This window comes from Pelobates fuscus, chromosome 6, assembly GCF_036172605.1.
Source record: "Pelobates fuscus isolate aPelFus1 chromosome 6, aPelFus1.pri, whole genome shotgun sequence".
Classification (NCBI taxonomy): domain Eukaryota; kingdom Metazoa; phylum Chordata; class Amphibia; order Anura; family Pelobatidae; genus Pelobates; species Pelobates fuscus.
Genome location: NC_086322.1, coordinates 60508663 through 60536431, shown reverse-complemented (window position 1 = coordinate 60536431; position 27769 = coordinate 60508663). Strand labels below are relative to the sequence as shown.

At 35.6% G+C, this 27769-nt stretch overlaps 1 protein-coding gene across 1 annotated transcript in view; it reads left to right on the top strand.

The window, feature by feature from the left end:
• STK32B (serine/threonine kinase 32B) overlaps window positions 1-27769 on the top strand; it is a 227830-nt gene that overhangs the window by 126388 nt on the left and 73673 nt on the right. Inside the window, exons 5-6 of the mRNA XM_063457772.1 lie at window positions 4121-4158; window positions 6850-6939. Coding sequence (XP_063313842.1) covers window positions 4121-4158; window positions 6850-6939 — 128 coding nt within the window. The remainder of the gene's footprint in view (window positions 1-4120; window positions 4159-6849; window positions 6940-27769) is intronic.

Here is a 27769-nt window from a genome sequence, read left to right as displayed (position 1 = left end):
TTCTGGCTCATGGCTTATGCCACTTTTAGATTTAGATATTTACATATGGCATCTGTCAAAACTCACAATGTATTGTAAGAATGCAAGGAAAGAGGTTGGTTAGTTTATACCTTGTTGCCAATGATATAAAAGTCCATGATCTAAAGCTCAACTATTATGAGCAATATGTGGTTACTTTTACATTAGTTACCAAAATAGGCTGGTTGTCTTTTGTAGGGCAGTTACAATTAGTTATGCTGGGTATTTGTTCTTAACTTCCGTTGTTTTTTTGTTTTTTTGTTTTTCTCAGTAGTGAGAGTCTATTTACTAAAAAATTTAATTTTGTCAGAATGACCACATTTTGACCAGACTGGCAATTCTGATATTTACTAATCTGGTTGATCATCTGGTTGAAATTCAGTCACATCAGTAGAATTTGCACCATTGGGTCAGATGCATTCAGTCTGGTTTAAAACGTTTTGCATCCAAATCCTATAAAGCATTGTTTCCCAAACCAGTCATCAAGATCCACCAACTGTCCAAGTTTTTGCGGTGTCTCCATTGGAATAAAACAGAGAAATACACGAATCCTGGACTGTTGGTAAGTCATGAGGACTTTGTTGGAAACCACTGATATAGAGATTTTAAGAACTGGACATTTATAAATGTTCTAGCTCTTTTTTTAGCTACATTTCATCTACTCTTTCTTGGTGACAAATGTGCTGTCCCCTTTACTGATTTGCTGCCTCCTTTTGTACCCATAAATGCCTTGATATGAGTAAAGTCTGTGCTGTTTTACCATACGATATCTCAGCATATTAAGCTATTACATCTCCTTGGTTGATGGATCCATGATTGATGGCTACTGAGGGATATGTCCGATGTCATGAATACCAATGGGGACACCCATATCCTATGTGTACTAACTTTGTTCTAAACATTCAATAATGTACTCAATTCTATAGAGCAGTGATACATACAGAATAAACTTTTTGTATGTCAGATGTCCATAATGCAACTTCATATCATATTTGAGATTGTGTTAACTTTTGGAAAAGTCTATAATAATGTGTGTAATTGCTTTGTGTATACACTCAGCTTAATGAAGAACATTTTCGGGTGCCTTCCTGTGTTGCTAAAACTAATATATAATATACACTGCTATTTCCTAACAGTAGGAAGAAGTAGAAACAGCTTGGAAGGCATATTAAATTCACATTATATTTCAAGCTAAATTATATTAATGTTCAACAAACACCACATGATCCTAGCCAATCATTTACTCATCTAATACATTGAACTTTTAATTTTCATTCTATTTAAGCGACACCCTAGGAAATAAACACACTGTAAACATGCTATGTTTAATATATTTATACACCATGAGATCCCAAGCAAATACATTAACCCCTTCCACACAACATATCTGTATGTATGATGTTAATATTAAAGACACAAGCATTTAGTTACTAAACCATGATCTGTGGTCAATTGTCAATCTCACTGTAAAAGTCATGCCAATTTGGCCACATTATCTAAATATTATGCAGTTGTGAAATTGTGTGATGCAATTATAATGCAACCATAATTCAATTTGTGGTTTAACCCCAGTGACAGGAGGTCAAATTCAAAAGTGTATTTATTCATGATTGAATTAGGTTTGAATTGCCTTGAAATGAATGAAAATAAACCACACCTACCTCCATCAAATGTCCATGGCCAATCTCTAATCTTCCCCTCTGCATCATGCAGATCAACTGCAAAAATGTTTTCCTCCCTAATGCACCATATGGGAGCCTGCATGGCTCATAATGTACAGTGCTGCTGAATAGCTCTTAGGCAGGAGAAGGAAGAGGAGGACTCAGTGTATACTTAAAGGAGCACTATAGTGCCAGGAAAACAAACTAGTTTTCCTGGCACTAAGGTGTCATTAGGTCCCCCCACCATCAGGGCCCCCCTCCAGCTGGACTGAACGGTTAAAACTAGAGGGACCTGGCACCCAGACCACTTCATTGAGCTGAAGTGGTCTGGGTGCCTCTAGTGGTCCTTTAACCCCTTAAGGACCAAACTTCTGGAATAAAAGGGAATCATGACATGTCACACATGTCATGTGTCCTTAAGGGGTTAAAAATTTTTTTTTTTTTCTCAAAAAAGATTAAGGAGCAGAAGTATTTCACATTTCTCTAGTATGTTTAGTATGTATAATCATGTGTTATCTTTTATTATGTAGATGAATTTACATATATATAGGCTGACTATCCCTCCTTATGATTTTCTTTGCAGAAGTTCTCAGCTCACTTTGTTGAAATGCCTTGTATACTGCTTTTGATTATACAAAATTGAGAAAAATGATTGGCATGTAATGATGGCCATGTTGAGTATGATAATTTGTTCTTGACATTGCGTGTGTATTTTTATTTGCATTATAAGCCCTGGTTTCTTTCCTTGATGTTGTGGGCAGAACACATGGGAATTCACAATGAGCTGGCCTTGTGATCCCTTAAAATATTCATCTAAGCATGATCCATTTCATGGATTACATATGAGGTACTGTCTCTTATTTCAACAAAACCACTTCGAACTAATATCCCAGGAATTTCTGCCAAGATTGATTATAAATATGAACATTACTGGGCCACCTCTATTCCAGCAGTAGACTCTTTCAAAGGATTTTCATTTGGTTTCCATTTAGAAAATCTTCAGTTTGTGGTTTGTTACTACTTCAAATGAATGTTAAACATGACGTTGTTTATTGTATGTTGCTATATCCTATGTCAATAATGGCTAAGCTTGGCACTGGGGATGTCTATGGACAACTTGACAAACAACATGGGAAAGTTGACCAACCTTACCGAAAGTACACTATATAATAAAAATTATTGAGAGACATGTATGCTAAGATAAGACAAAATTATTCTTCAGATAGCAACCATTGATGTCTGCCACATTCATATAAATGCTCCCGTGTTGAAGCTTTAAAGCAAGGACATCCTACCCGTGGTCCAAGGTCCTACTGATCTCCTTGTCTTCAAGCTGCTCATTTACAAAATAGTCATAGACATTCCTTCAAATAAGGCATTCCATAAGAGATAGAGGTGGAAAAAAGAAAATATTACAAGGGAGGTTCTTAGAAACAAACATTTTAGTGTCACCATGTGCTACACCCAACAGATGGCACTTGAAATTAATTTTTTTTTTCTGAAATTAAGTCTCAACATCTCAAGTTGAACATATACGAAATCAGTGGATTCTCACAGCATTATTTACAAAAGTGTAAATTCAAAGTAAATTAAAAGAGAGTTTCATATTTTATGCCAAAATAACGGAACCTGCTATAATGACCTGCAAAATCTTTCAAGTTTGTTTTTTGTAATTTAAAGTTACACTCTAGACCAGGGGTAGGCAATAATGCTCTTACAGCTCTAATACAGACAAAACATCACGGGAGATTTAGTCCACAACATCTGGAAAGTGTCCAACCCTGCTCTCGGCACTGTAACCACTTCTCAGTGAAGTAGATTGTGTGTGTGAAGCCCCTGGTGCCATCCTTCCATTCAGTGTTAAAATATTTTAATGTTTTAATGCTAAACTGGACTGCATTTCTGTTTGGGCCAATGAGCAGCTATGGGCAGCAGTGATTGGGTGAGAGTGTCAGTAGACCACTTTCAGCCTATCACAATGCTCATCGCTGGTATGATTTGGTATGGCTAGAAGGAAGTGCGTAATCTCTGCCTTAGCCATACTTCCAGTGGGATCTGGGCTGTGAGCAGTCAGAGACCCTATTCAGTGTTAAACTACTTGAAACTGGTTTATCACTGAATAGAGGAACAATGCCAGGGGAATACAGGCACCATAACAAATTCCATAACATGAAATTGTTATAGTGCCTGCAGAGTCCTTTTAAAATCCAGAATTCACTTTGAATTTGCTTTAAAAGGCTGAGAATAGGCTAAAAATTCACACTTTGCTGAATAACCTGAAAGAGTTTTATTGCCATTTAGCATATCTCCTTCAGAAAATGTACTAATGCTTGCTGAGATGTTGTACACTTTTATGCATACAAATAATGTTGTGGTGATAAATAGAAACTGAAATGCAATCCTTTCATAATATAGTAAAACATTCATATCTTTTCTTTCAGAGATATCAAACCTGATAATATCTTGCTGGATGAACACGGTAAGAAACGTACTTCAAATACTGATTTCTGAATAACATTTTCTACCTGCACTGTGCAGATAATACTTCTTTCCATAAATTAGAATATTTCAAGAGATGTACTGCCAGCAACACTTGACCAGAGAAGGGTAGAGTAAAACTCTCAGAAAGCACATTCTAATATTAGGTAAATTGGCAGCCATTTATTATTGTATTGCTAGGCTGAGATAAGAATTTCCACTTAAGGGGGACACGATAATCCAAAGCCCAAATCCTCAGTTTAGGATACCATCTGAGGGCCTCTTACATTCCTCATTATGGGCCCAGAATATTTGTACAGGATACAGGATGGTGGAATTCAACCACCACAAACGTGTGCCTCTTTCAGAACAGAGTGCTCTTGAATAGAAAGAGATTTTTTTCGGACAGTGCACAAGCATTCATTGATGCACTCAGTCTGCACTTCTTTGGAACACTTTTTATTGGTGTCCTCAGAAGCAGGATGACTTAAAGGATCATTATAGGGTCAGGAACACAAACATGTATTCCTGACCCTATAGTGCTAGTCCGCCGGCCCTGGCTCCGCCCCTTTGTGACATCATCGAAATGGGCAATTTTTTGCCAATCCAATCCCATGGGGGCAGGGCCAATTGCCATTTTGGCCAATCAGGACCTCCTCATAAAATCAATCCATCTCTATGAGGAAAGGTCCTGAGCCAGGAAGCCCCTCCAGTGGCCATCTAAGGAGTGGCCACTTGGAGGTGTCCCTAGGGGTAATGTAAACACTGCCTTTTCTCTGAAAAGACAGTGTTTACATGAAAATGCCAGAAGGGAGCTATTATACTCACCAGAACAACTACATTAAGCTGTAGTTAAGCTGTAGTTGTTCTGGTGACTATATTACTAAAATACAGATTTTGATTAAATTCCATTGTAATTTACTTCTATTGTGCCTGCCCAGATGAATGTAAGATGAATACAAAATGTTTGCTCAAATTTATTTAACATTCATTATTTGTATGTGGTCAGAATTTGAGTGTTTTGGTGAAAGTAGCAAAACATTTGCTCATCCCTAAAAAAAAAACATCCAGTGTCTTAATTGATCGCATCATATTAAAATGATTAAAAAAAAAAAACTGACGCATAACAATTAAGATCATTAAATTATGCGATGCGTTTTTAATTGTCATAGCATGTGGCGTTGCTGCTAAACTTTATACTAGTCTGCCAAATTTTGAACATTAACAGGGTTATTTAGAAAAATGATAATTGCTTGGAAATCAAAGCGGAAGTCAAATTTAAGTCCAAAGTAGACAAGCTGAAAACATAATTGACTTGGAGAATTCTTCTCATTTAGCTATTTTGGCCTACATTTTGACATTCACTTTGAATTCTAGACAATTCTTCCTGTAGTCAATATTCATTTACATACCATTTTTTTTCAGGTCATAAGACATATATGAAGATAAGGTGCCCCTGTTTATTTTAGCTAGAAATGTAATTCTATAATAAATAAATAAATAAAACAACCAGTTTTAACCCCTATAGTGTATCTTTAACTTCATATTTTCATCACCTTCCCATGTGTCTCTGTTTATTTCACCCCCCTCCATGTGGTTCTGACCACCTGTTGCATTGCAGCTTCCTGTCAGACTGGGCAGATGACCAAGAATATAATCTACCATGATCTATGATGCACCATGAGTGCATGACTTACTTGGGAATTCCACTGGGTAACACTCAGAATACAGGATGCAGATTTTTTTTTTAGCACTAATTTTTGGATAAACATTCTAATATATAATTTGAAAAAAAAAACTATTTTGAATATGTTGTCACTAATTAGAACATTTTAAAGGCACCTTAGCAGCAAAAAAGAACTCAAACCTATGATTAATTCTAATGAGAAGTTATCACTAACTTCAGCACTCCAGATGTTTGGGGACTATGTCACCCACAATGCAAAGCCAGGCTTTAGACTGCCTAAAAGCATTAGCGTGATGGAAAATGTAAAAAAAATATATATGAGTCCTACGATAAAACTCCTATTGCTCTGGATTGGCTCTAGTATTCAGTACTTATGTACAAACAAAACAAAACAAAAGATTACCTCTCCACTATCCTAAATCCAGATGTACATATTTAAAGAGGAACGGACACTTTTGAGTTTTTCTTATAGATTAGAACTTGCACTCTAGATACCAGAATATAAACATGATACAATATGCGTTCTGGCAAGTTATGCAAAGGAAATCTCTGGTCTAATCAAACATGTTTTTATACAATTCAAAATAGATATTTTTCATACCATGGTCTTTGCTCATATACTCAGTACTCCTTTAACCAATGATATTTCATTTAGTATGACCATAAAGTGTAAGCTCATCTGCCCACGCCAGTAGAAACCTCTTGAGATGCACATTAGCAGTTTTACTGGCTTCTTACAGCTCAAAGACAAAATCTATAATGAGATAGACATTTTACTACAACACAATGCAAACATATTTAGTAGGGAACGCATGGGTAAATTGCAAAATACACAGAGTGTCAATGGTTGTCAGAGTGTCATCAATGACTGAGTTGGGCTGAGTATAAATAGTACACAGATATCTGGGGTGTCAAAACAAGCCATATACAGTCAATATTTAGCTAAAAAATGTATGTTAATTTCAACTGTGCCAGTGTTATATTAATACAAGTATTTAATTGCAGGACACGTTCATATTACTGATTTTAATATAGCCACGATTGTGAAAGGATCAGAGAAAGCATCATCAATGGCAGGAACCAAGCCTTACATGGGTAAGAATGTATTCATTGTATTTGTGTAGAATTAAATGCATTCATTCTGTATATTACATGTAGTTTATATATTGTTATAAAACACTTTTCTCAATGATTATTACCTTTGGCAAGGTCTGATTCAGTTATAATGGAAATATTGTTTCCACAAGTCCCACAGAAGTTCTAGCTCCACCGAGGGCTGGATTGATATAAGGGCTCATGGAGTTGAAGCTCTCGTCCAATGTCTATGGAATAGGCCCATTTATTTTGACTACTTTTAACATGATCATGCTTTGTGCAGAGGGAATTAAGTAGTGGAACATAGGAGGGATGTAGAGGAACAAAACTTGTGTGCGCTGGCTGACCATAAATCAGTTAAGGTGAAGCTGATTTTGCGCACTGTGCAAATACTCTTATTGCTTTGGTCTCACTAACAGTGTGGCATGTCACCTTAATACACTCACTACATCCCTTTATTCTCTACATACCAGGAGCTTCTAGTACTAGTATTGGGGGACACTAGGGAACTGCTTGGGGGCATACATTCATGCCAGGGTGACCTTCCGATTTTCCTGGCACATCTGCTCCATTTTTTCCAGTGGGAAAAAAGGGAACGTCAGTGACATAATTTGCGTCACTGGCCCACCTCCTTTTATCCTGCCCACCAATATCCTGCTTAACAGGAAGCCGATGCTGTGGCATATGGATTTGGTTGAGATATGAAAGTAAGAGATTATCACGGGGTATGTGTTTTCTTTTAACTGCATCCTATAAGTTCCCTCCAGCACCACCTCCATCGAAAACATAACACTTGGGAGGTATGACTGATTTAGTGTTTTCGGTCAATACATTTCTGTACTTAGGCCCATCATAATGGTCAGCACCATAATTTGTATTCTTGGGTCTCAACAGAATGATGCTGGCTCATGGTCGGTTAAAGATTTATTTCTGTTAGCATATAACTAAGCACTAAATAAGTTTTAGTGAGAGTAGGCACAATAAAACTCCCTACTGATCTATGCAAATTCAACTTTTACCGTGCATCATTTTCATATCTCAAGTAGAACCTTGGGGAAAGTCTGCCTTGGCAATAGTATGCCAATTATACTATGTTTAGAGGGTCAGAATAATATGAAACTCACACCAATGTATTTGCATTCTCTCCCCGACTTTGAGTACTACACACATATATATTTGCAGGAAAATATATAACAAAAACAAATGTTGTATAACACATAAAAATCAAATTGAATTTATGGTCAGAGAAACATATAAACTACATGCTTTAGTTTGTTTCTTCATGTCAGAGGACACTCCTAGCTAGGCCGACTAGCTAAGTATCCTCCTTGCTTTAATAATAGGACTTTAATGCCAATCGTAAACTTATCTTAAACATTTAAATGAACTTTCTAATATTAAAAATAAATATATTTATGTTCACCTGTTTAGTGTTAATTACCTGCACCCTTCTAGTAAAATATAAAAAATTTTAAAAAGTTTTAATAAACCACCAAACTGTTCGGGGAGAGTGTCCAATCTACTCATCGTGAGATAATCAATCCTGTTAGAGAAGCACTGTAGACTTACAGCACAATGCAAGGATCGACCAGCTCTGTCAATTCAGTGCATCTCATAGAGAAGCATTGAATTCATTGCATGCATTAACTGCATTCAGTGTCATCATGTACAACAGAAAGGGAAGACCTTTAAAAAAACTGGAGGCATTTTGCTGGCCAAATGGAAATACTGGTGATTCACAAAAAATGGCAATGTTTTACACTGATTGAGAAAAGAGACAGCAGGTGTGATGTTCTGTTGCTACACAAATCTTAAGTATTCATGTAGAGCAATACAGTCCACCAGGTAAATTAGTTGGATAATGGACAACCTAGAGAAATAGATTTAATCTGTATTCCTCCTTAGAAACAAGATGTATTAGTTTATCTTGGTGTAATATTCATCTTTTCCTCATTATTTCACTCTTTTTGTCATCAGATAAGAAAAACGACATTACACTAAATTACAACTAATACAATAAACTGCTATTGTGCTCTTCAAAAAGACTATCTTCAGAAGACACTACACTAATACCTTACAATTATTCAGGCTGTAATGTTCCTTCAGTAGGCATTCATCAACATCCAATATACCTTTTTTAAATTCAGGGTTCTAAGATATCAATTAAGGTCATACAGAGGGAGTGGACATTCTTAGTATAATCTAGGCAATCCTGCAGCTGACTTAGCACTTTTCTTTCATGATCCTTTCTGCTATACAATGTTATTTTCAAACAAGTCCATTCATTAAGCCACATGTTTTAGTTGTGGATGTTAGTTACCATTATGCTGTGAAATTGTCCCACAATTCAAGAAGATGAAGCAAGTCCATTGTTTTTCGTAGTGAGGGAGTAGAGTAAAAGCTCAAGCTGGTTCCACACTGACTGTAACACAGGTTAAGGTTTCAGATTGGCTCAAGGTCACTACACCTCTACAGTGAAGGAGTTTGGGCATGCGTGGGATAGGTATAAAACTATCCTATATATAAGAGAAGGCCAGGGACTAATGAACGTATTTAGAACACTGGGCAGACTAGATGGGCCGAATAGTTCTTCTCTGCCGTTACATTCATTGTTTCTAAATTTAACACAATAATAAGCCAGGAAAGCCCCAGCCATGGACTGTAAGCCAGGCAAGATATGCCATGTACTCAGTGGCGTACACACAATACATGGGGCCCTGGTGCAAAGCTCATCCATGCAGTCACTTCCTCCCAGCTATGTCTGACATCATCACAGGGGGCCCGGTCGCGCTGTTAAAGCGCCCAGCGCTGATCGGGCCCTCTGACAATCCATCTCCATTGGGTGGCCCTAACAGCATGGGCCACCGGATGGACCCCTTGGAGGGCGGTCCTGGCGGTTTGCCGCGTGGGCCAGGGCCGCAAAAGATGGTGGCGGGTACCAGGTCGCTGGGGTCTGCAGGGGGGCCGGGCCCCCTGGAGTGACGGGCCGGTCGCAGCTGTGACCCCTGCGACCACGGTACGTACGCCAGTGCATGTACTCTAAAATAATTATGACCGTGCTCAATTAAATCAATATATACCAGATAACTATATTATTCAGCAGCTTTATATCTTAGTTGATTTGTCTCAATCTAGTTGTTCAATAATCAAAATCTCAAGGCTTTTAGTGCCTTTGCTCTGTTTAGACTCTTGCTAACGTGTTAGCTGATATTGAGAAAGTACTTCTTTGTATGATTAGTGCTGTAAGATTCATATTTTCCCATTCAACTATTTCTGCAGATGTGTCTCATTTAATGACTACACAGTACAAATGTTGCACTAACTCTAAGACATGGCTTAATAGTTTTTCTTCATCCATTCTTAGATTTCACATTTGGCTTTTACTATGAACTATGCTTCTTTGTGTGTTTGTGACCTGATCTTTGATTGATTTATAGTTTATGCTACAAGTTATAGTTTTTTTTATACAATTTGCTCATTGTCCAGATTCACAGAATATGACCCTTCATACTCCAGAATCACATATACACAATTTTTATATTGCAAAATAAACATTGCAATTTGGCACCCTTTGGGGTCCCAGACACCTATAATATAGCACCAGCTCTGCTGTGACACACAGCAGCTGCATGCATTGATGAGGATATCAAATTATCTCCCTGCCTCACCCTGTGCTGGTCACTGTGCAGGTCAGCACCTCTGAATAGGTACAGATGGCTGTCAATTCTCTCTCTCAGAAACTACAAAGGAACATTTAGAGGGACTGCACCCAACAGGTAATGATGACCTGTTTTTCAGCCCACTAGACCAACAGGGGGCCCACTGAACCACCTGGTAAATGAACTGCCTCTTCAATATCCAAAAGAGAAATCAGGAGGGGAACAAAAATGTGATACAATGTGTGGTGGCTGGACCAAGAAATAGCTTCCATACAGACAGTCACCCCACCGGACTCATCCTGACTCAGTCGCACCCCACGCAGAACCTTTCACATATTCTACCACTGTCACCCCCTCAACTTATCACAGTAACACTGTCACATTCACCCCCCACCCTGTCACACTCATACCCCGACCCTATCACATTCGGACCTATACTCAGATATTGGGGGGTTGTTTCTTTTGCAAACACCTTGGTAGTGAAAGGGTTCATTTGAATTTATTTGCTTTTGGAATAGTTTAACGTTAGTTGGTAAGATCTAGATATTTCACTGGACAGAAACAATATATTGGTATAGGATGTTAATAATTCAAATCTTTATTGGAAAGTAATGTAAATAGGTTTCTACATGTAGTGAAAACATCACAAATATCTAAATATATAATATTTTAAAGATTGCTCCTCTGTCAAAGAAGTGTCTGATGTTCCGAATAGATTATCTGGAGGGTTACATACTCAGCATGATAATGTATTGTACTGCAAACCCTAATGAATTCTTGGAGTCACAGTCTCACTGTCTGCAAATCACTTAGTGCAGCTAAATCTATTTAGACCTTTGTCTAAAAATTATTCAAACGGGGATGCTGCTTGTAAATCTCTGCTGTGACGGAAAAATGTATTAGACTTTAAAAATAAGACATTTTGGGCATATAAACTGTCTAGACAGCAAACCTGCAAGTGCAGTATATAACTGCTGATGCAGATTAGTGGCTTGTGTTTTAAAGAAAAAATGTATATGTACATATATTAATACAGCAATCAATGGACTAATTGACTATATTTACCATAATATTCAACCAGTCTGCAACATGTGAAGTGCAAAGGTTAATCGCTATCTTAATGGGACACCCCATTGCAAAAAAAAAAAAATTCAACAAATTGTTCTTTAGTAGATATACCCCAATGAAACTTATGCTTTTTATCTATGAGTAATTTCTAAAAAAAAAGATTGCAAAAGCCGCAGAATTCTTATCTGCAGCTTTGTAAGCCAACCCATTCTAACACAGATTAGACTATCTGTGGCTGTCCAATCACAAACTTCCCAATGCAACTCAATGAGAAGTCTTTACAAGGCAGGTATTTGGGGCAATTGTCTACCTCTCTAGTTTAGCTTCACTGAGTTAACAGCAGGACCGGTTGTCTGATTGACAGCCCGGGAGGGGTAACAAGGTTTATTTATAAAAAGTGCCAATTTCTTTTACTACTTTTTTTTTTGTATTATGAAAAAGAGGACACATTCTCTTTACACATAAAGCACTTCAGCAAGCTAAAGTGCTTTAGGTACTTGAAATGTTCCTTTAAGGGGTTAAATAAAGTGTCATTTTCAATAATATATCTAATATATGCTCACATATTTTTTATTGTACTAAGTGAGATCTGAAATGTGGACATGCTACAAATCCATGTCTAGTTTAATATGCTCACATATATTAGCACAAAACAGAGGCAAAGAATCCACTATGATCTATTAGGTGCATAACAAGTGATAGTTATAATATAGCCAAATATACCAAATAGGGGGAATATCCCACCAACAGATTTGGTCACCTAACCATGGAAGATATTCCTGATATCAATATCCACCATCATTAGTGAGTGTGTAATTAGGGAGAAAACAGATAGACATATTATAGTCTAGCAACTTATTGACAAATAAAAATCACAGAAAACAATAACTCACAAACAGCCAGGCACACACACACACACACACACACACATAAACCGACTGTGCAACCACTGCTTCTGCCCTCACTGGCCACTATTGCTCTGGTCCAGTTCAAGTCATCTGATAGAAGCTAGAGTCTCTCTGGTCAAGACCATGGAATTCTCTGACAGAAGAAAAAAAAGGAAGAGTCTTTTCTTTCTCCATATAACAAAAAAAGAACAACACATAACAAACAACACATAACAACTGATTTCCACCTATTGAGAATGCTCAGGAATTTAATGGACTTTATCTGACTGTTTTTCGTACACTATTTTAAGTTTAAAATAGCACAGAAGAAAATAAGAATTATGCGCGCTACATTAACCGCATATTCCGTAGGACTATAACATAAAGTGCTATTCCATATCAAAAAATCTCTATGCCTCTTGAAAGAATTTCTACCACAAGTACATGTTCATATCACCATTTAAATTGCCATAGTTTATAAAAACTCTCAACACAAAAAGGTATCAACACTCTTGTTATATCAAAATGAGCAAGACATTATGCGCATATATACAGTTGTAATCAAAATTACTCATCCCCCATTGAAAATCAGGTTTACCGCCAAAATGTACAGACATTCAGGTGTTTAAATTAAACAAATAAAAGAAAAACAATTGAAATAGCTCAACATAAATTCTTTACGGAGATCGAAACGTATGACCAGTCTTATTCCAATAACCTTTAATATGGAACCCAAACACAGTTATAATAATAAAACACACCAAATCCATACCTATAGTTAAACCCTTGGTTTCCAGGGTGTCTAATCTGTAAATCCAAAAGGATTCCCTTTGTGCCAATTGCTTTTCGCAATTCCCTTCCCTACAATATACATCCGCCTGCTCAATGCAAATAAAAATACAATCCCTAAAACTAAAAACAGCACATGAATTGCAGTGAGAGGGTACAGAATATTGCTTAAAACAAGTAGATTACAAAGCTTAAGTTACAATTAATGCTAGACGTAATAAAAGATTGTTTCTAGTAACAAAATTGTTAAAAGGCAAAATTATTTTTGACTCTTAAATTTGCATGCCTTATTATCACAACAGTTTTTCTACTACTCAAGGAGAAACCTTTTTTTCTCTTTTACCTTTTTGAAAATTTTTACAATTCCTCCCTTTCATGTATACTATAGGTGGTCTCTTATATAGGAATGTCCCTCAAATGGGATTATTTAATAATATAGATGAATGTAAGTAATACATATTTTTTGTTTCATAATGCTGAGAATTATAATTTGTGATGAAAGCATATTGAAAATCACGTTTAGTTTTTTTTTTGTGTTCCATAATTTTCTTAATACATTTTGTCTATCTAATTTACTTACAATTTTTTTCATTCTCCAAAGTATGTTTATTATAAACCCTCTCATTAAAGTTTTTTTTTAATATAGTCTACCTGGTTTCCTGATTTCAGAGCAAATCCTTCTAACTCTTGTGCACTGACTTTTTGCGATACCAGTAAGCCACAGCCTACAGTGGTAGTTTTGGTTATGGACATATCCATTTCCATCGTTAACCAACCCCCATCCCCCACCTCACACCCCCCCCCCCCCGCCAAAAAACCCCCCAAAACATTTTGACTTAATTTTCCACAAATTGGGTTACATTTCAAAATCTCTTTTCTCAGCATTGAACTCAGGAGTAAAGACCAGTCCCAATTGAGTGGAAATAATATAATTCAGAAAATTATCCCCCAAAAAACCCAGTTGCCTCTAAAGATTATAATAACATCATCTTTAAATCGCCACAATGGGACCAAGTTTGCCCCCCAGTCATGTCTGTACCAGATGTAGTGGTCCTCCCAATTGCTCATAAAAAGATTGGCATAATCAGGGGCAAACTTGATACCCATGGTGATCCCCATAAAATCAAATCACTAAAGCATAAAACCAGCTAGACCTCTTGGCATCTCCTTATCCCCTTAAACAACCTACTAACAGCTTTGGATCCATGGTCATGTTTTACTATTGTATAAAGTATGTTGTATGTTACATTGGATGTTGTATGTTACATCCAATGTAGCCCATCTATAGTCTTTCCTTCCATTCTATAGTCTCCAAGTGTCTTAAATTATCCAGAGTATATCTTTAATATAGGAGTCCCACAGTTTCTTTAATATAGGAGTGTCACAAAATGGTATAACAAACGTATCTATACTTTTCAAGGCAGTTTTGTGAATAGCTTTAAGCCAACCAGTCTCACGCCTCTCTGAGGCTGAAAGAGAAGGACAAAGCTAATTAGCACTAGATACAACACATTGGGGTTAATTCTGATGAAGCTCTCGCTCTTGTGTCTGTGTTGGCTAGACAGAGTTGTGTTGTTATTAATAACTCCACCCAGGGAAAAGATGATACAAAAATAAGTTTGGAACTCTTGGCAGCTACCAAAAACCTAATAGAAGAGTGGAAGTATAGAAATTTGTGCTCTATGAGAATAATATTCATCATTTCGGAGGATGACTATAACATTTTAAAAACAAATCCCTAAAAGGTTACATTTTGTGCAACATTTGCCATGTAACAATTGTGTAGGAGATTCAAACATGTTGAAAGAATTTAGGAAGAAAATCAATATCAAATAAATTAAGAAATAGACACATTTTTTATGCTATAAATACTCGACCAGTGGTCATTTTTACTCATTGGAAAGTTCACGGTGCAAACAATTATGGAGTTCCCTGGACATAGTTTATCAGTACTTACAGCCAATGCTTTTAAACACCTGATAATGTTGCATTGATAATTCTGTCAGATATGCTTTTCTGTGTATTTGCTGACATGTAAAGTTGTGGATCTGTGCTTTGCAAGCAATATTCATGGGACTTTACTTGGCAGAACTAAGCAATGCTTAATATAAATGTCACATAATAAAAAAAAGTTACAAAATAAAATGAAAAAAATGTGAAGCTCTGCTAGAATGTGTGTCAATCATGGAGGCATATATAGGTGTACACTTTTTAATAATTGAATAATATTGTGCCTCCCTGACATTGGAAGATACAGTAAGTGCAATATGCAAATGCTCTACATGACTGAGGCATTTGTGTGGGCAGATCTGTTGGTTCATGACTGATGCTTTAAAAACCATGGAATACTGATTATGATGCCCCTGAAGAATAGACGAAGTCAGTAGCAATTTTCTTTTCAGGTGCAAGATCTTAATTTATTATTAATCTGCTGGAGTAGTATAACACCTTTACCTAAAGCCCCGGAGACGTTCTGTGGTCTATTTCATATTCACTTGTGAGAGATGGATAGATTATTGAGATATGAAATATTGCTTACAACTGTGAACTTTAATTTTTTTATTTTTGTTTCCACCACATTATAATGAAGTTGTGTACCTTAAATCCGGACTGAGTATGACAGAACAGTTTGCTACTTAAAGGATGTTTTAAGTAACATACGTCAGAATGAAACATCTTTGTTCTATAACTGGATAAGGCCTCTCTGATATTTGGACCATAAAATACAGTTTTATGATCGGCTAAAGTTTCTGCCCTCTTACCCAGGCTCTACTGGAAGAAAAATTACAGCTCAAGCCAGTTTCTTGCTCATTTTTTAAAATGATCAAGACTATAAAATTTAAAAAAACTAAATGTTCTCTTTCAGTCCAGAAGGCAAGGTTGCCATCAAATGCGCATTAAATATGATAGGACCCAGAACAAGCAGTCAACTCAGGTCAACTAGACTTTATCATGCAGTCTGTGATGCTCACAAAAATGAGGCATGGAATGGTAATAAACTCAAATTTTGTCATATATATTTTCCTGGCACTTGGTTTGCATAGAGAGCCGTTGGGGACATTGTGACTTCCCTTAGAATACATGAGATACAGAATAAATTAGATAAATGTAATACTTTACAAAGTGGATAGAGGGAATCCAAGTCCTTTGGCCAAAAATCCAATAATGATGTCAAGCCTGTTTAAGTTTTAATAAAAGATCACAAAATAAGTCCACTGTGAAACCCATAAAATTACCACGAGTGTAGTCAGAGTTTGTGTGACTTCAGACTGTCCCAACAAATGATACATTGATCTCGTCTCTAAATATATATAGAATGGCTTTAAACAAGTTACCAAGCTTTGCTTGTTTTCTTAACACCCCTTCCACCTTGTTGTGTCCTGATTGTTTTTAATGTCTTTTTCCTATTACATAAATTAATGTCAGGTCTGTGTGTTAAAAATTACATCTGGGTTTTCTTTACAGTTTTTCACATGATATAAAATGTATTTGAAAGCAAAATGTTTGAGACTTTATCCATAATACATCCCTCAAAATACATTCAGGAACAAAACCAATAGCTCCATATGCAGTACAATACTTATTATGCTACTACAGATATATTGTCTGTGCTATCTATGTATAAAATATACAAGATCATAAATATGGGATGTATTTTTGAAGCAGCCGTCTAATACCCCTCTCTCCCAGCAACATTTTTTCCTACATTTCTTTTTTGACTGAATAAAGAAAACAGTATTCCAAGCAGAATGCATTATTTTCTGTTATTGTGATCTAGGTACTAAATAATTCTAGTGTCACCGAAAATTCTGGCTAGTGAGACTTTTTGTAAAAAAAAAAAAAAATACGACACCCACATTTTTAGCCTGCAAATTCCTGGTACTGCATAGCAATAAATCACACAGCCTACTGAGATTGCAACACTGATATTCCAGGGGAAATGTTTTATGTTGTGGAGGGCTGTGCAATATGTTATCAGTATAACACTGTACGTCTAACAGAGCAATGAGCTCACTCTTACCTTAAGCATATTGTGCAATGCGTTATTTATTAGTTTTTTTGCATCAGTGCATCAGTTCCATCAGATACAGGCAATACATTATATTTCAATATCTAATATTTTAAGATATTATATGTTAAATAATTAATATAATAATATAGATAGCTAGAGAATATCTGATGGCAAACCATGTGTTATGAGAAAATAATGTCATTGTGTTATTCTGTAGTCATTATAATAAATCACAAAACCAGTTTGAGTGGTTTGGAAATGTCTCTGAAACCCTTGATGGCATTGCTTTCTCACGAATATATATTTCACCGGTATGTATTTTTTCTATCACATTATATTTTTGGGTTAGGGTTCGGTAAGTTAGAGGATAATGTTTAGACCGATGTAGGGGTTAATATATAGTGTTAGGGTAGTGTAGGAGTTAATGGTTAGTGCTGTATCCTCTAGGATTGCTGTTTAGTTAAGTGTAGGAATTAAGGTTTAGTGATAGTGTAAGGCTTAATGTGTAGTGTGCTGTAGTGTAGTGGTTAATGTGGCAGTGGTGGCTTCTGCTAAGTAGTGTTACTCCAATCTTAGGTAGACTTTGTACTAAAATATAATCCATAAGAATTACTCTACATGCCAACTGGTCTGTTTTCTTTACTGCTGACTGTTGTATATGTTTGACACCGGGATCTTATTTATTTTCATTAAATACAATTTGAATAAGGGTTGTATTACAGCCCAGCACTCATAGTTTAGGCTACAGAATAAGAGTTTTATGTTACAAAAGACGTTTTTCAAACGATATTTCCTTTCAACGCTGTGTTGCCTTAAATACCACCAAGTCTCTGCATCCTGCAGTCCAGGTTTAATGCTTAATGTGTGTCAAAAGATTGACAATTCCATAAGTGCCATAAAATCCCAATGAAGAGATTAAAAGTAACTATTGCTTGACCCTGTAGTCAAGATTATAATGCTAAGGGACCGTGATGTATAGTTTTTTTTAGATGGGAGGTAGATGTGGCAAAGAGTGGCTTTGTCTACTTATCCAAGGTCACGTCCAGCAAATGTTATAGAACAAGGCGTCATATCGGAGATCAAGGCAGTTTATACAGACTCAATAATTTGCAGATATTTTAGAATGAAAGGAAAACACATATACACTCATGGGAATTCAACTATGATTTCAGAAAAACAACAGACTTTGGAACCCAAGTGTCTATATGTCTATCCAAAAAGTTGACTCTCCTTTGCAGACTCAACAAAAAGTGAAATTTAATTAAATGTTTATTCAACCACTAATTTGCAGATGACACAAATACATTAAATTGTCCCCAAAAAGAATTGCCCGAAAATACACGCCTTTGTAAATACCCCTCCACATGATCTCCTACTATCTCAGCACCATTCTCAAAATTACTTCTCTTTCCACCATGCCAAAAGAAAACACGTTTAGGCTATGCTAATTAACTCATAAAGAATTGCTGTTCTTCTATAGGAATGCCAAAAACAATTCTTTAATTTAGTAGAGGTTTTGTCAGTTTAACGAGATTATTTATGCTGAATCACTGGTGCTTCTCTGTTGTTTACAAAGGTCAAGGTCTGCTGATGATCCCTTGGGATCTCTTTTCTAGACCAGTGGTATTGATTGAAGTCGTAAGAACAGAAGACTCATTTTAACATTCCGATAACATTCTGAGTGGGAGCAAATGAATCATCTGATTTGCAAAATGTATGATGCTGGGTTTTATTCTCTGAAAGAATATGCCCTTGATTGTTACTGATGCCTGATATGTTTAGAGTAAACATGAAAAGGAAGTTATCTTAACACAGTTAATGATGTTGAATTGACCTTTATCATCTTGTCATTTCATTTCCACTTGTAACATATGCTCATCTGATTCAACAGACAATGATTAATGATACTGACAATTACTCTGTCCCTGAAACCTAAGGTTAGGAAGTCCATTAGCAATGTGCTGTGTGCATAGAAAAATGACACTCTTTTTTATATTTATATTTTATTTATTTAGATCATTTATTTAGTTAAAAGCATATATAGATGTGATCTGAATTGTATGTGTCAGCCAGAGTGATTAATATTTAAAAGAAAATAACAGAATGGAAATAAATGCTTAACATAGACTCAACTCCCAAAATTGGAAGGTATAAATTCAGGGTGTGGGGGCCTATAAAGAGGCATTATGGTGACACATCGTGTTTTGCTGACAATGTGCAAAAGGGCAGGTCTATGCAGTGAGTAGATCATTGGATACTTTGATCAGTGCTGTTTCCAAGAAAAAAAAAGAGAAAGAAAAAAAAGACAATACAAATCTTAAGATAAAGTGCAAATCTTAAGATAAACTACACATTTAAAAAGCAAATACACTTCAGGATAAACAATAAAAGCAGTCACATTACCAATACAGGTACAAATTGCAACTTGACTGATCCTCTAGCCCTCTCGATCCACAGGAGCAGATAAGTAAGTCAAATGAGCTAACACTTTTAATAAATCTACAGGGAGAGGCAGCAGAGACAATTACAAAATGCATACAATCAAATAAAATGAAATAAGATAACCCTAGGTGTTTTATCTGTTTAGTATGGACTTCCTCAGGGAAACATAAAAAACATCTAGGGTAACCATAATATTAAATACATCCATTTCCATCGTGACGATCAATATCCCTGCTTCTCTTGTTTCACAAAGATCTTCTTTTCAATCCTTGCCTCATTTTCAAATGTGTGTTCCTCTTGGTGTTTCATTAGCAAGTCAGGGCACTCCACTCGTGGTAGCCATATGTAACGAAGCAGACTATATATAAAAGGCAGATACGGAACACCAAATGGCCACATGGGGGATATTAGCTTCATTTATGTGATATGTTTAATATAAGAAATTCGTACATCAAAACATCTTACATCATTTATAAAACAATGCTACTATCACCTGTGTGACCATTTGTTATTCTGTACCTGCCTTTTATATACAATCCACTTTGTTACCTGTAACAATTACCAGCGGAATGCTTGGATCTACTCATAGATCGCAAAGTGGAAGTAAGATGCAAACGAGGTGTGGATTACAAAGAAGAGGTAGAGGTACTGATGGCCATGACTGTTGGCATAATAAGACATTTTGGAAGCATCGTAAATGTTTAAAAGGAAGCTTGGGGTGGTTATAGGTTATATATTTAAGGTTATAAGAGAAAAGTTCTAAAAATAATAATAATAATAATAATAATGATCCTTGAGGAAGTCAGTGCTAAACTGACCAACTGTGTAGGGTTCTCCTATTTTATTTTTATCTGATAATATTTATTTTTCAATTGCTTCTGCTACCTGTGGACCATGGAGGGCTGGAGGATTGGGCAAGGTGTAATTAGTATCTGTATTGGTGATATACCTGTTTTTGTTGTTCATCCTTTAAAGGTATTTACTTATTAAATGTACAGTTTCTATTAAGCTTTGCACTATGTATTGTCTTTTCTTTCTCTTACGCCTGTGGATATGAGAAAATTGGAAGTGGAATAGAAGAGAACATTGGTACAATACCCATTTTTGGGATATACATCTTTGACCAGTTATTCCCTTGTTAGTGAAATACATCCAACTTCACATGCAATACTACTCTAAGTATTCTATCGTTTTTTTCATCTCTGTAGATTTTGTGTTATTATTGTGTATTTTTTAATCAACATCATTCCATAATATTCTCCATCATTCCTAAGAGAAAAAAAAAATATGGTTTAAACAAAACATTCTTCATAAAGCACAATATCCTTCCACATAACATCAAGCATACAGTGTAACTATAGCACACAAACGCCTACTGTTTTTATTAACCCACACCTCATTGATTTACAAGATATTTTATTATAATTACCTATTTTGGATTTAAACAAATTTACATACTTTCTACTCCTAGATTTACACTGTGAGAGAACAGCATGCCATCCATGCATAAATATACCCAGTGACGGTGCTACATTACCTGCCTGTCCATAACCTTCGTTGCATTCTCTCAGCCAAATGTTGTAAATATAATGTGCATGTGTTAAACAGTCGTGTGTTTTGTTGAATTTGCAAAATAGCAACAACAAAAAATAAAAAAAGAAATAGAGGGATAGAATAATAGAATAATAGAAGGCACCAATAAATGCGGACACTTACAGGACTGCTCCCTCAAAAAGCCTCAATAATACCATACATGAACAAATTTAAACCTATTTAGTTTAGAAAAACGTCGCCTGAGAGGGGATATGATAACATTATACAAATATATTTGAGGCCAATACAAACCATTGTGTGGAAATCTATTCACAAACCGGACTTTACATAGGACACGAGGTCATGCGTTTAGACTAGAAGAAAGAAGATTTCGTCTAAGGCAAAGGAAAGTTTTTTTTACTGTAAGAACAATCAGGATGTGGAATTCTCTGCCTGAAGAAGTGGTTTTATCAGAGTCCATACAGATGTTCAAACAGCTACTAGATGCATACTTGCAAAAAACTGAATATTCAAGGATATAATCTTTCAATGTAGGGTAATAACTGCTTGATCCAAGGATAAATCTGACTGCCATTCTGGGGTCAAGAAGGAATTTTTTTGCTAGCTTGTTGCAAAATTGGAAGTGCTTCAAAGTGGGTTTTTTTTTTTTATGCCTTCTTTTGGATCAACAGCAAAAAACATATGTGAGGAAGGCTGAACTTGATGGACGCAAGTCTCTTTTCAGCTATGTAACTATGTAACTATGTAACTATGTAACAATAAAAAGGAGCCAGACACCACTACATGTATCAAACATATGATTATATATACCATGCAAAAAATACCCTAAAAAACTCAACAGACAGCTTGTATGTGCATTTACTCACTAGGAACCCATAAAGCTGGCAAAATAATAAATACAAGGGATCACAATACATTTATTATCACACAATTATATATATATATATAAAACACACTTACAAAAATAAATGCACATATCAGGAAGCATGTGCAGAAAAACTCCAGCCATGTCTACTTTATTTGTAGAAGTGTACAATCCGTGGATCCTTCAGTCATGACTCAAGGAAGTCCTCTGGGTCCTCCTAGTGCAGAATCTTGCAAGGAACACTTGTCCTTATCAACTAAAGGTATTGGTCAACCAAACAAAAATATAGCTCTACATGTTTCGTATGTGTGTAGTACAGACTTCATCAGAAGATGCTTATATACTCCAGGCTTTTCCATTTCTATTCAAATAAGCAGAAAATACCACCCATCTTACCGCCTGCAGGAGCAGACATCATTACGTGAAAAGAATTAAGATTTTTTTTTTATAAAGAACCCTATCCTGTAGATTTTAAAGGTCAAGAAGATAAATTGAAATAATTAGGATAAAGTATCTCCTAAAGAAAAATAAAGATGCAAAGGGAAATAGTGAAAACAATTAATATAGAATTTTTAATTAGTTATAATAAGGTGAAAATAATTAAAAAGGTTTTAGATAAATGCTGGATAATTTTAAAGCAGGATTGATGTTTAAAGTATGTATAGACAGGCATTCCATTACATATAAAAAAACGTCTTCCTAAAATTGATGATGCCTCCTAAGAAAAATAATGTTTTTTTAATTAGTAAGCCAAAATAATTTATTAACTATGGAAAATTTAGTACTGTTAAGTTTAAAAAAAAAAATAGTGGAGTTTTAAAATAATGTAAAAAAAAAAAAAAAAGAAACATTCAAGATAAATAATGTTATAAATTGTAGCACAAAAAATGTAGTTTATTTTCTACAATGTAAATGTGGAATAGAGTATATTGGAAGAATGACAAGGAGACTTCATGATAGACTAGCAGAACACTTTTATGGAAAAAAAATGGAAAAAGCAGAAAACAAAATGTCCCTAGACATTGTTGTAGTTGTGTAGACTTTCATTTTAATAGTTCTGTATGGTAACTGATCAAATGGAACCAGCTTGATAGGAGGTACTATACAAGGCCCCTCCATTAGAGAAACAAAATGGATTTTATTTGGTTGATTTTAATACCTGGAAAGATTGTGTAGTTTATATGTTTTTTTATTTTTTATTTTTCATGTAATGCTTTGTAATTATTTCATGATAATAAATGTATTGTGCCATGATCCCTTTTATTTTTTTTTTATTTTCCGTTTATTTTCCGTTCTGGGCTCCTATTAAATAAGTGCTCATAAAAACTGCCCATTAAGTTTTGTGGGTTCTTTTTTTGCATTGTATATATAATCATATGTTTGATACAGTTACAGGTGTCTGTCTACCTTTTCAATGATTGTGTTTTAGGGTCTTTTTGAAGGAGCCGTCTTGGAAGTGGCAGCATTCATTGGTGTCTTCTGTTATACAGTTTCTAGTTTTTGCTATTTTGCAAATTCAACAAAACACATGACTGTCAGCCCCATATATATTACATTTACAATTATGTTGCATTTATATGAGTAAACTCAATCCGGGTCAACGACCGGCAGGGATAATACAGCACCATCACAGTGTAAATGTACGCGTTCGTGTCATGCTATGCTCTCGCAGTGTAAAATCTAAGAGCAAAACGTGTGTTAGTTTGGGTAAATGCAAAAGAGGTAAATTATAGTTGAATATCTTGTAGATCAATGAGGTGTGGGTTAATAAAAACAGCAGGGGGTTGTGTGCTGTAGTTAGACTGTATTTATGATGTTATTCAGGGGAATTTTGTGCTACAAGAATAACTTTTTGTTTTAACCATATTATTTTTTGTTCGTTTGTTTTTCTCTCTTAAATGTTGGAGAATATTATGGAATATGTCAATTCAATAATAATTTTGTTGAAGTGTTTATCCAGGGATGGCACATTTTTATATGTCCTAGGGCACGAGTAGGCAGTTCTTGTAAAATGTTTCAGAATATGATGGGTCTATAAAAATTCCAAGGCAATGCGTTTTTTGTTTGTTTTGTTTTTACATATGCTTTATGGTTATGTGCATTTACTTTTGTAGGTTTTAGTTTTATATATATAATTTTATATTTTTGCGATAATAAATGTATTGTGATGCTTTTTGTTTTTATATTTTTCCAACTTTATGGGTTCCTATTGAGTAAGTGCTCATACGAGCTGTCTATTAAATATTGTGGAGATCTTTTTGAGATGGTATGTATAGCAGTGTTTGATACAGTAACTGCTGTCTTCTGCCCTTTGTATTTATTTATGTGTTTTTTTTTAATTTGACCAGACATTTTTCCAATGCCATATATTTGTATGGATGACAGTTACACAACTCCGAAAATGACGGTTCCTTATTCCATCACTTCAGTTAATGTTTACACAGTGCTTACTGCTATAAGTAGTGTGATATACATACTTACCTCCTCAGCACTTACATGTTCATGGGCCACATCAGTAGCCGATGATGTTCCTGAGCGATCAGGTCTCTCTAACGAGATGGCGTAGGTATTCCTTCCATAATGCTGTACATGGAGACACCTGGCGTACAATAAAAATTATACATAAAAATTATTTAAAAAGTAATAAAAAAAAAGCACAGCTCACAGATTTCTCTCTCTCTCTCTTTTTATATATATATATATATATATATATACATACATACATGTACACACACACGCACACACACACACATAATTGTTAATTTTCTGCTAGAAACGTATTTAACTGCCAGCACATTGCTGATGCAAAACACCTAAGTAGTTTATTTACTGAACAGGTAAATGTTTGGTGAGTCAAAAATCGAACTGCAACATTTAGACCTTAGATGCATTTCAAGCTAAATCTATACTTCCACTTTGGCAATTTTAGTATAAATTTTGCAAACAGGTTTTCCATTCACAGCAAATACAAGTTAAATAATTAAAATTCCTTGGTGCAGCTATGAGAGAAATACTGTAAATCCTGCAGATTTGATATTTGGATTTATTTAAAGTAAAGTGCAATATAATCTTCATCGATGAATAGGTAAAGATATTTGAGTGACCTATGCTCACTGCACCTTCTTTCGTGTGTTACCTCCTCGGTAATTGCTCAGTGTATCATATTAAAATGAAAACTTTAAAATATCATCAAAGCTCTGTGAGTGCCTAGATAAATAAGCCCTCCACTTATTGATAAATATTATCTCATTAAACAAATTACACACATTTATACTGTACTTTTTTCATTCTTTATTGAACACTGCGATTCACCATTTGTCGCCTGCTTCGGAGATATGATTCGTTATTACGGAGTAATTACCTCCGTCGATGTGAGTTACGCATTAAAATCAATGATGACAATCAAGTGTAAGTTTGAAAGCCTCTTTCCTGTATTACCATCCGAATTTTCTTTTCATAGTGGGTGACCTATTAAAAGAGATTTCCTAAAAAAAAAATGTTGTGAAGTTCATGAAGCCCAAAATTGTTCTTTTACATTTTCTTGCCATTTGGCACCTTGGCCCATATAAAGAGTAATCTAGACACAGTTATTACTCATTGTGCCTTGGGATGCATCAGCTGTACATCAATCATGATCATGAAGCCCAAAACGGCCAGCACAAGGATTTGGGGATGTTGTATCTCTCGTGTAAGAGGCGTATGTTGGCATTTAGCTTCTGAACTGTCTTAATGGGTATACCAGTCTAATATGCAAATGGTAATACCGTTGGGTAGAGATGATTTTTTTTTTTTTACTTGTAGATTTATTAACTATAAAATGGTCCTCCGCATGCACGATAATGGGTTATACTGTATGTTTAATGGACAGTGTCTGGGAAAGGACAAGAAAAGAGTCAATGCGTTAAAACTAAGAGGTCAAGAGTTCCAGCAATGGTTAAGGTTCTGGAGTTGGGCATGTTGGAAAGATTCATTTCTGATTTGGGTATTTTTGGAACCCTGATTCAGAAGGTGGAGGTAGTAGTATAAAATACAGTTGGGGTCATGTGTTCATTCTTTGAGTGTGACATTTAACAGAAAATTAGTCATTCATTCATTGCAAATTCAGAAAAAAAAGCAGGCTAGAGTATGAGTGTGAACAAGAAACAATGGGGTGGTTGAGGGTAAGTGTAAAGGTTGAGGTGCTTTACTTGTTTAGGGGTTAGTGACATTTGGCATTAAACTTTCTAAAGAATTAGTAAAACCGGAGCAAATGCTAGAGGTTGCCATCCATGGGAATAACTGTATCACTTTTAATGTACACAAATCCTTGTAATAGACATTCTACCTTTCTAGCAAGCCATAGCTTGACATAATTAAAATGGAATTTACTGCAACTTAAATGGATCTTTTTCTATCTAAATGCTAAATCCGTTAAATGTAAGTAGGTTAGAGATTTCACATTGAACCTTGTTAACCGTCAGCAATTTCCTTTAAAAGAACGTTAAATAAAAATAGCGACACAGATTTATTTTCATTTATTTTTTTCTCAACATCTCAAAATGGTAGTTAATTAACTTCAAGGGCATTCAACAGATACTGTAAAAATACATGCAATCTATAAGATGAACATAAATATACTTTAGCAAAAACATTTTGAGTATTTTTGCAATTACCAAAAGTATACATTATTTACACTGATTATATGGTAAGGAGAGAAAGAGGGCAATTGCCCCACAGGTTCCTACCATAAAGAAATTATGTACTACAGCCTCAGAACATCTTCTGTTTATTAAAAGCAACTGGATATGTAATGGGATGTCTATTAGCAGATTACTGCAATAATGAAGCAACAGGTTTTATGGCTGGTCTTTGCTAGCTCAGTATTATGTGGGTTTGTGATTGGGCCCATAATCTCAAGGCTGTTCAAGCTTGGACTGGCCCACTGGTGTTCCATGATGTTCATGTGAGACTACTAAATCTGGGGCTAGCCAGGCTACCACACTATGAGTATGTATGAATAAATCTGACTGCCATTCTGGGGTCAAGAGGGGATATTTTTCCTAGTTTGTTGCCAAATTGGGAGTGCTTCAAACTGTTTGTTTTGCCTTCTTTTTGATCAACAGCAAAACACAAATGTTAGGAAGGCTGAACTTGATGGACACATGTCTCTTTTCAGCCTATGTAACTATGTAACTATGATATGGAGGTGAGATGAGATATTGGTGTAAACGTAGTTATTGGTAACTGAGTCAATCACTTAGATGTGCACTGATCTCCGTGAAAGCACGATCATGCCGCACAGGTCGGACTGATGGAGCTTGCAGGAATACATGTTGCCCCACTTGGCAACTCCAGTAGCCTCCATTTGTTGAACATTTATAATTTACACAGTGTGAGTGTGATCAGCCACACAGAGATCCAAGAAATAGCGTGTGCACATAAAGGCCATTAGTTTGTACTTACCTTTGAAAAAAAAAAACCTGTCAGAGGGACAGTCCTAATATTCGGTTTTCTGTCCAGCTGTCCCGCTTTTGGGGAGCCCAAACAACTGTACTGAAAAAGTGTAACACAAGCA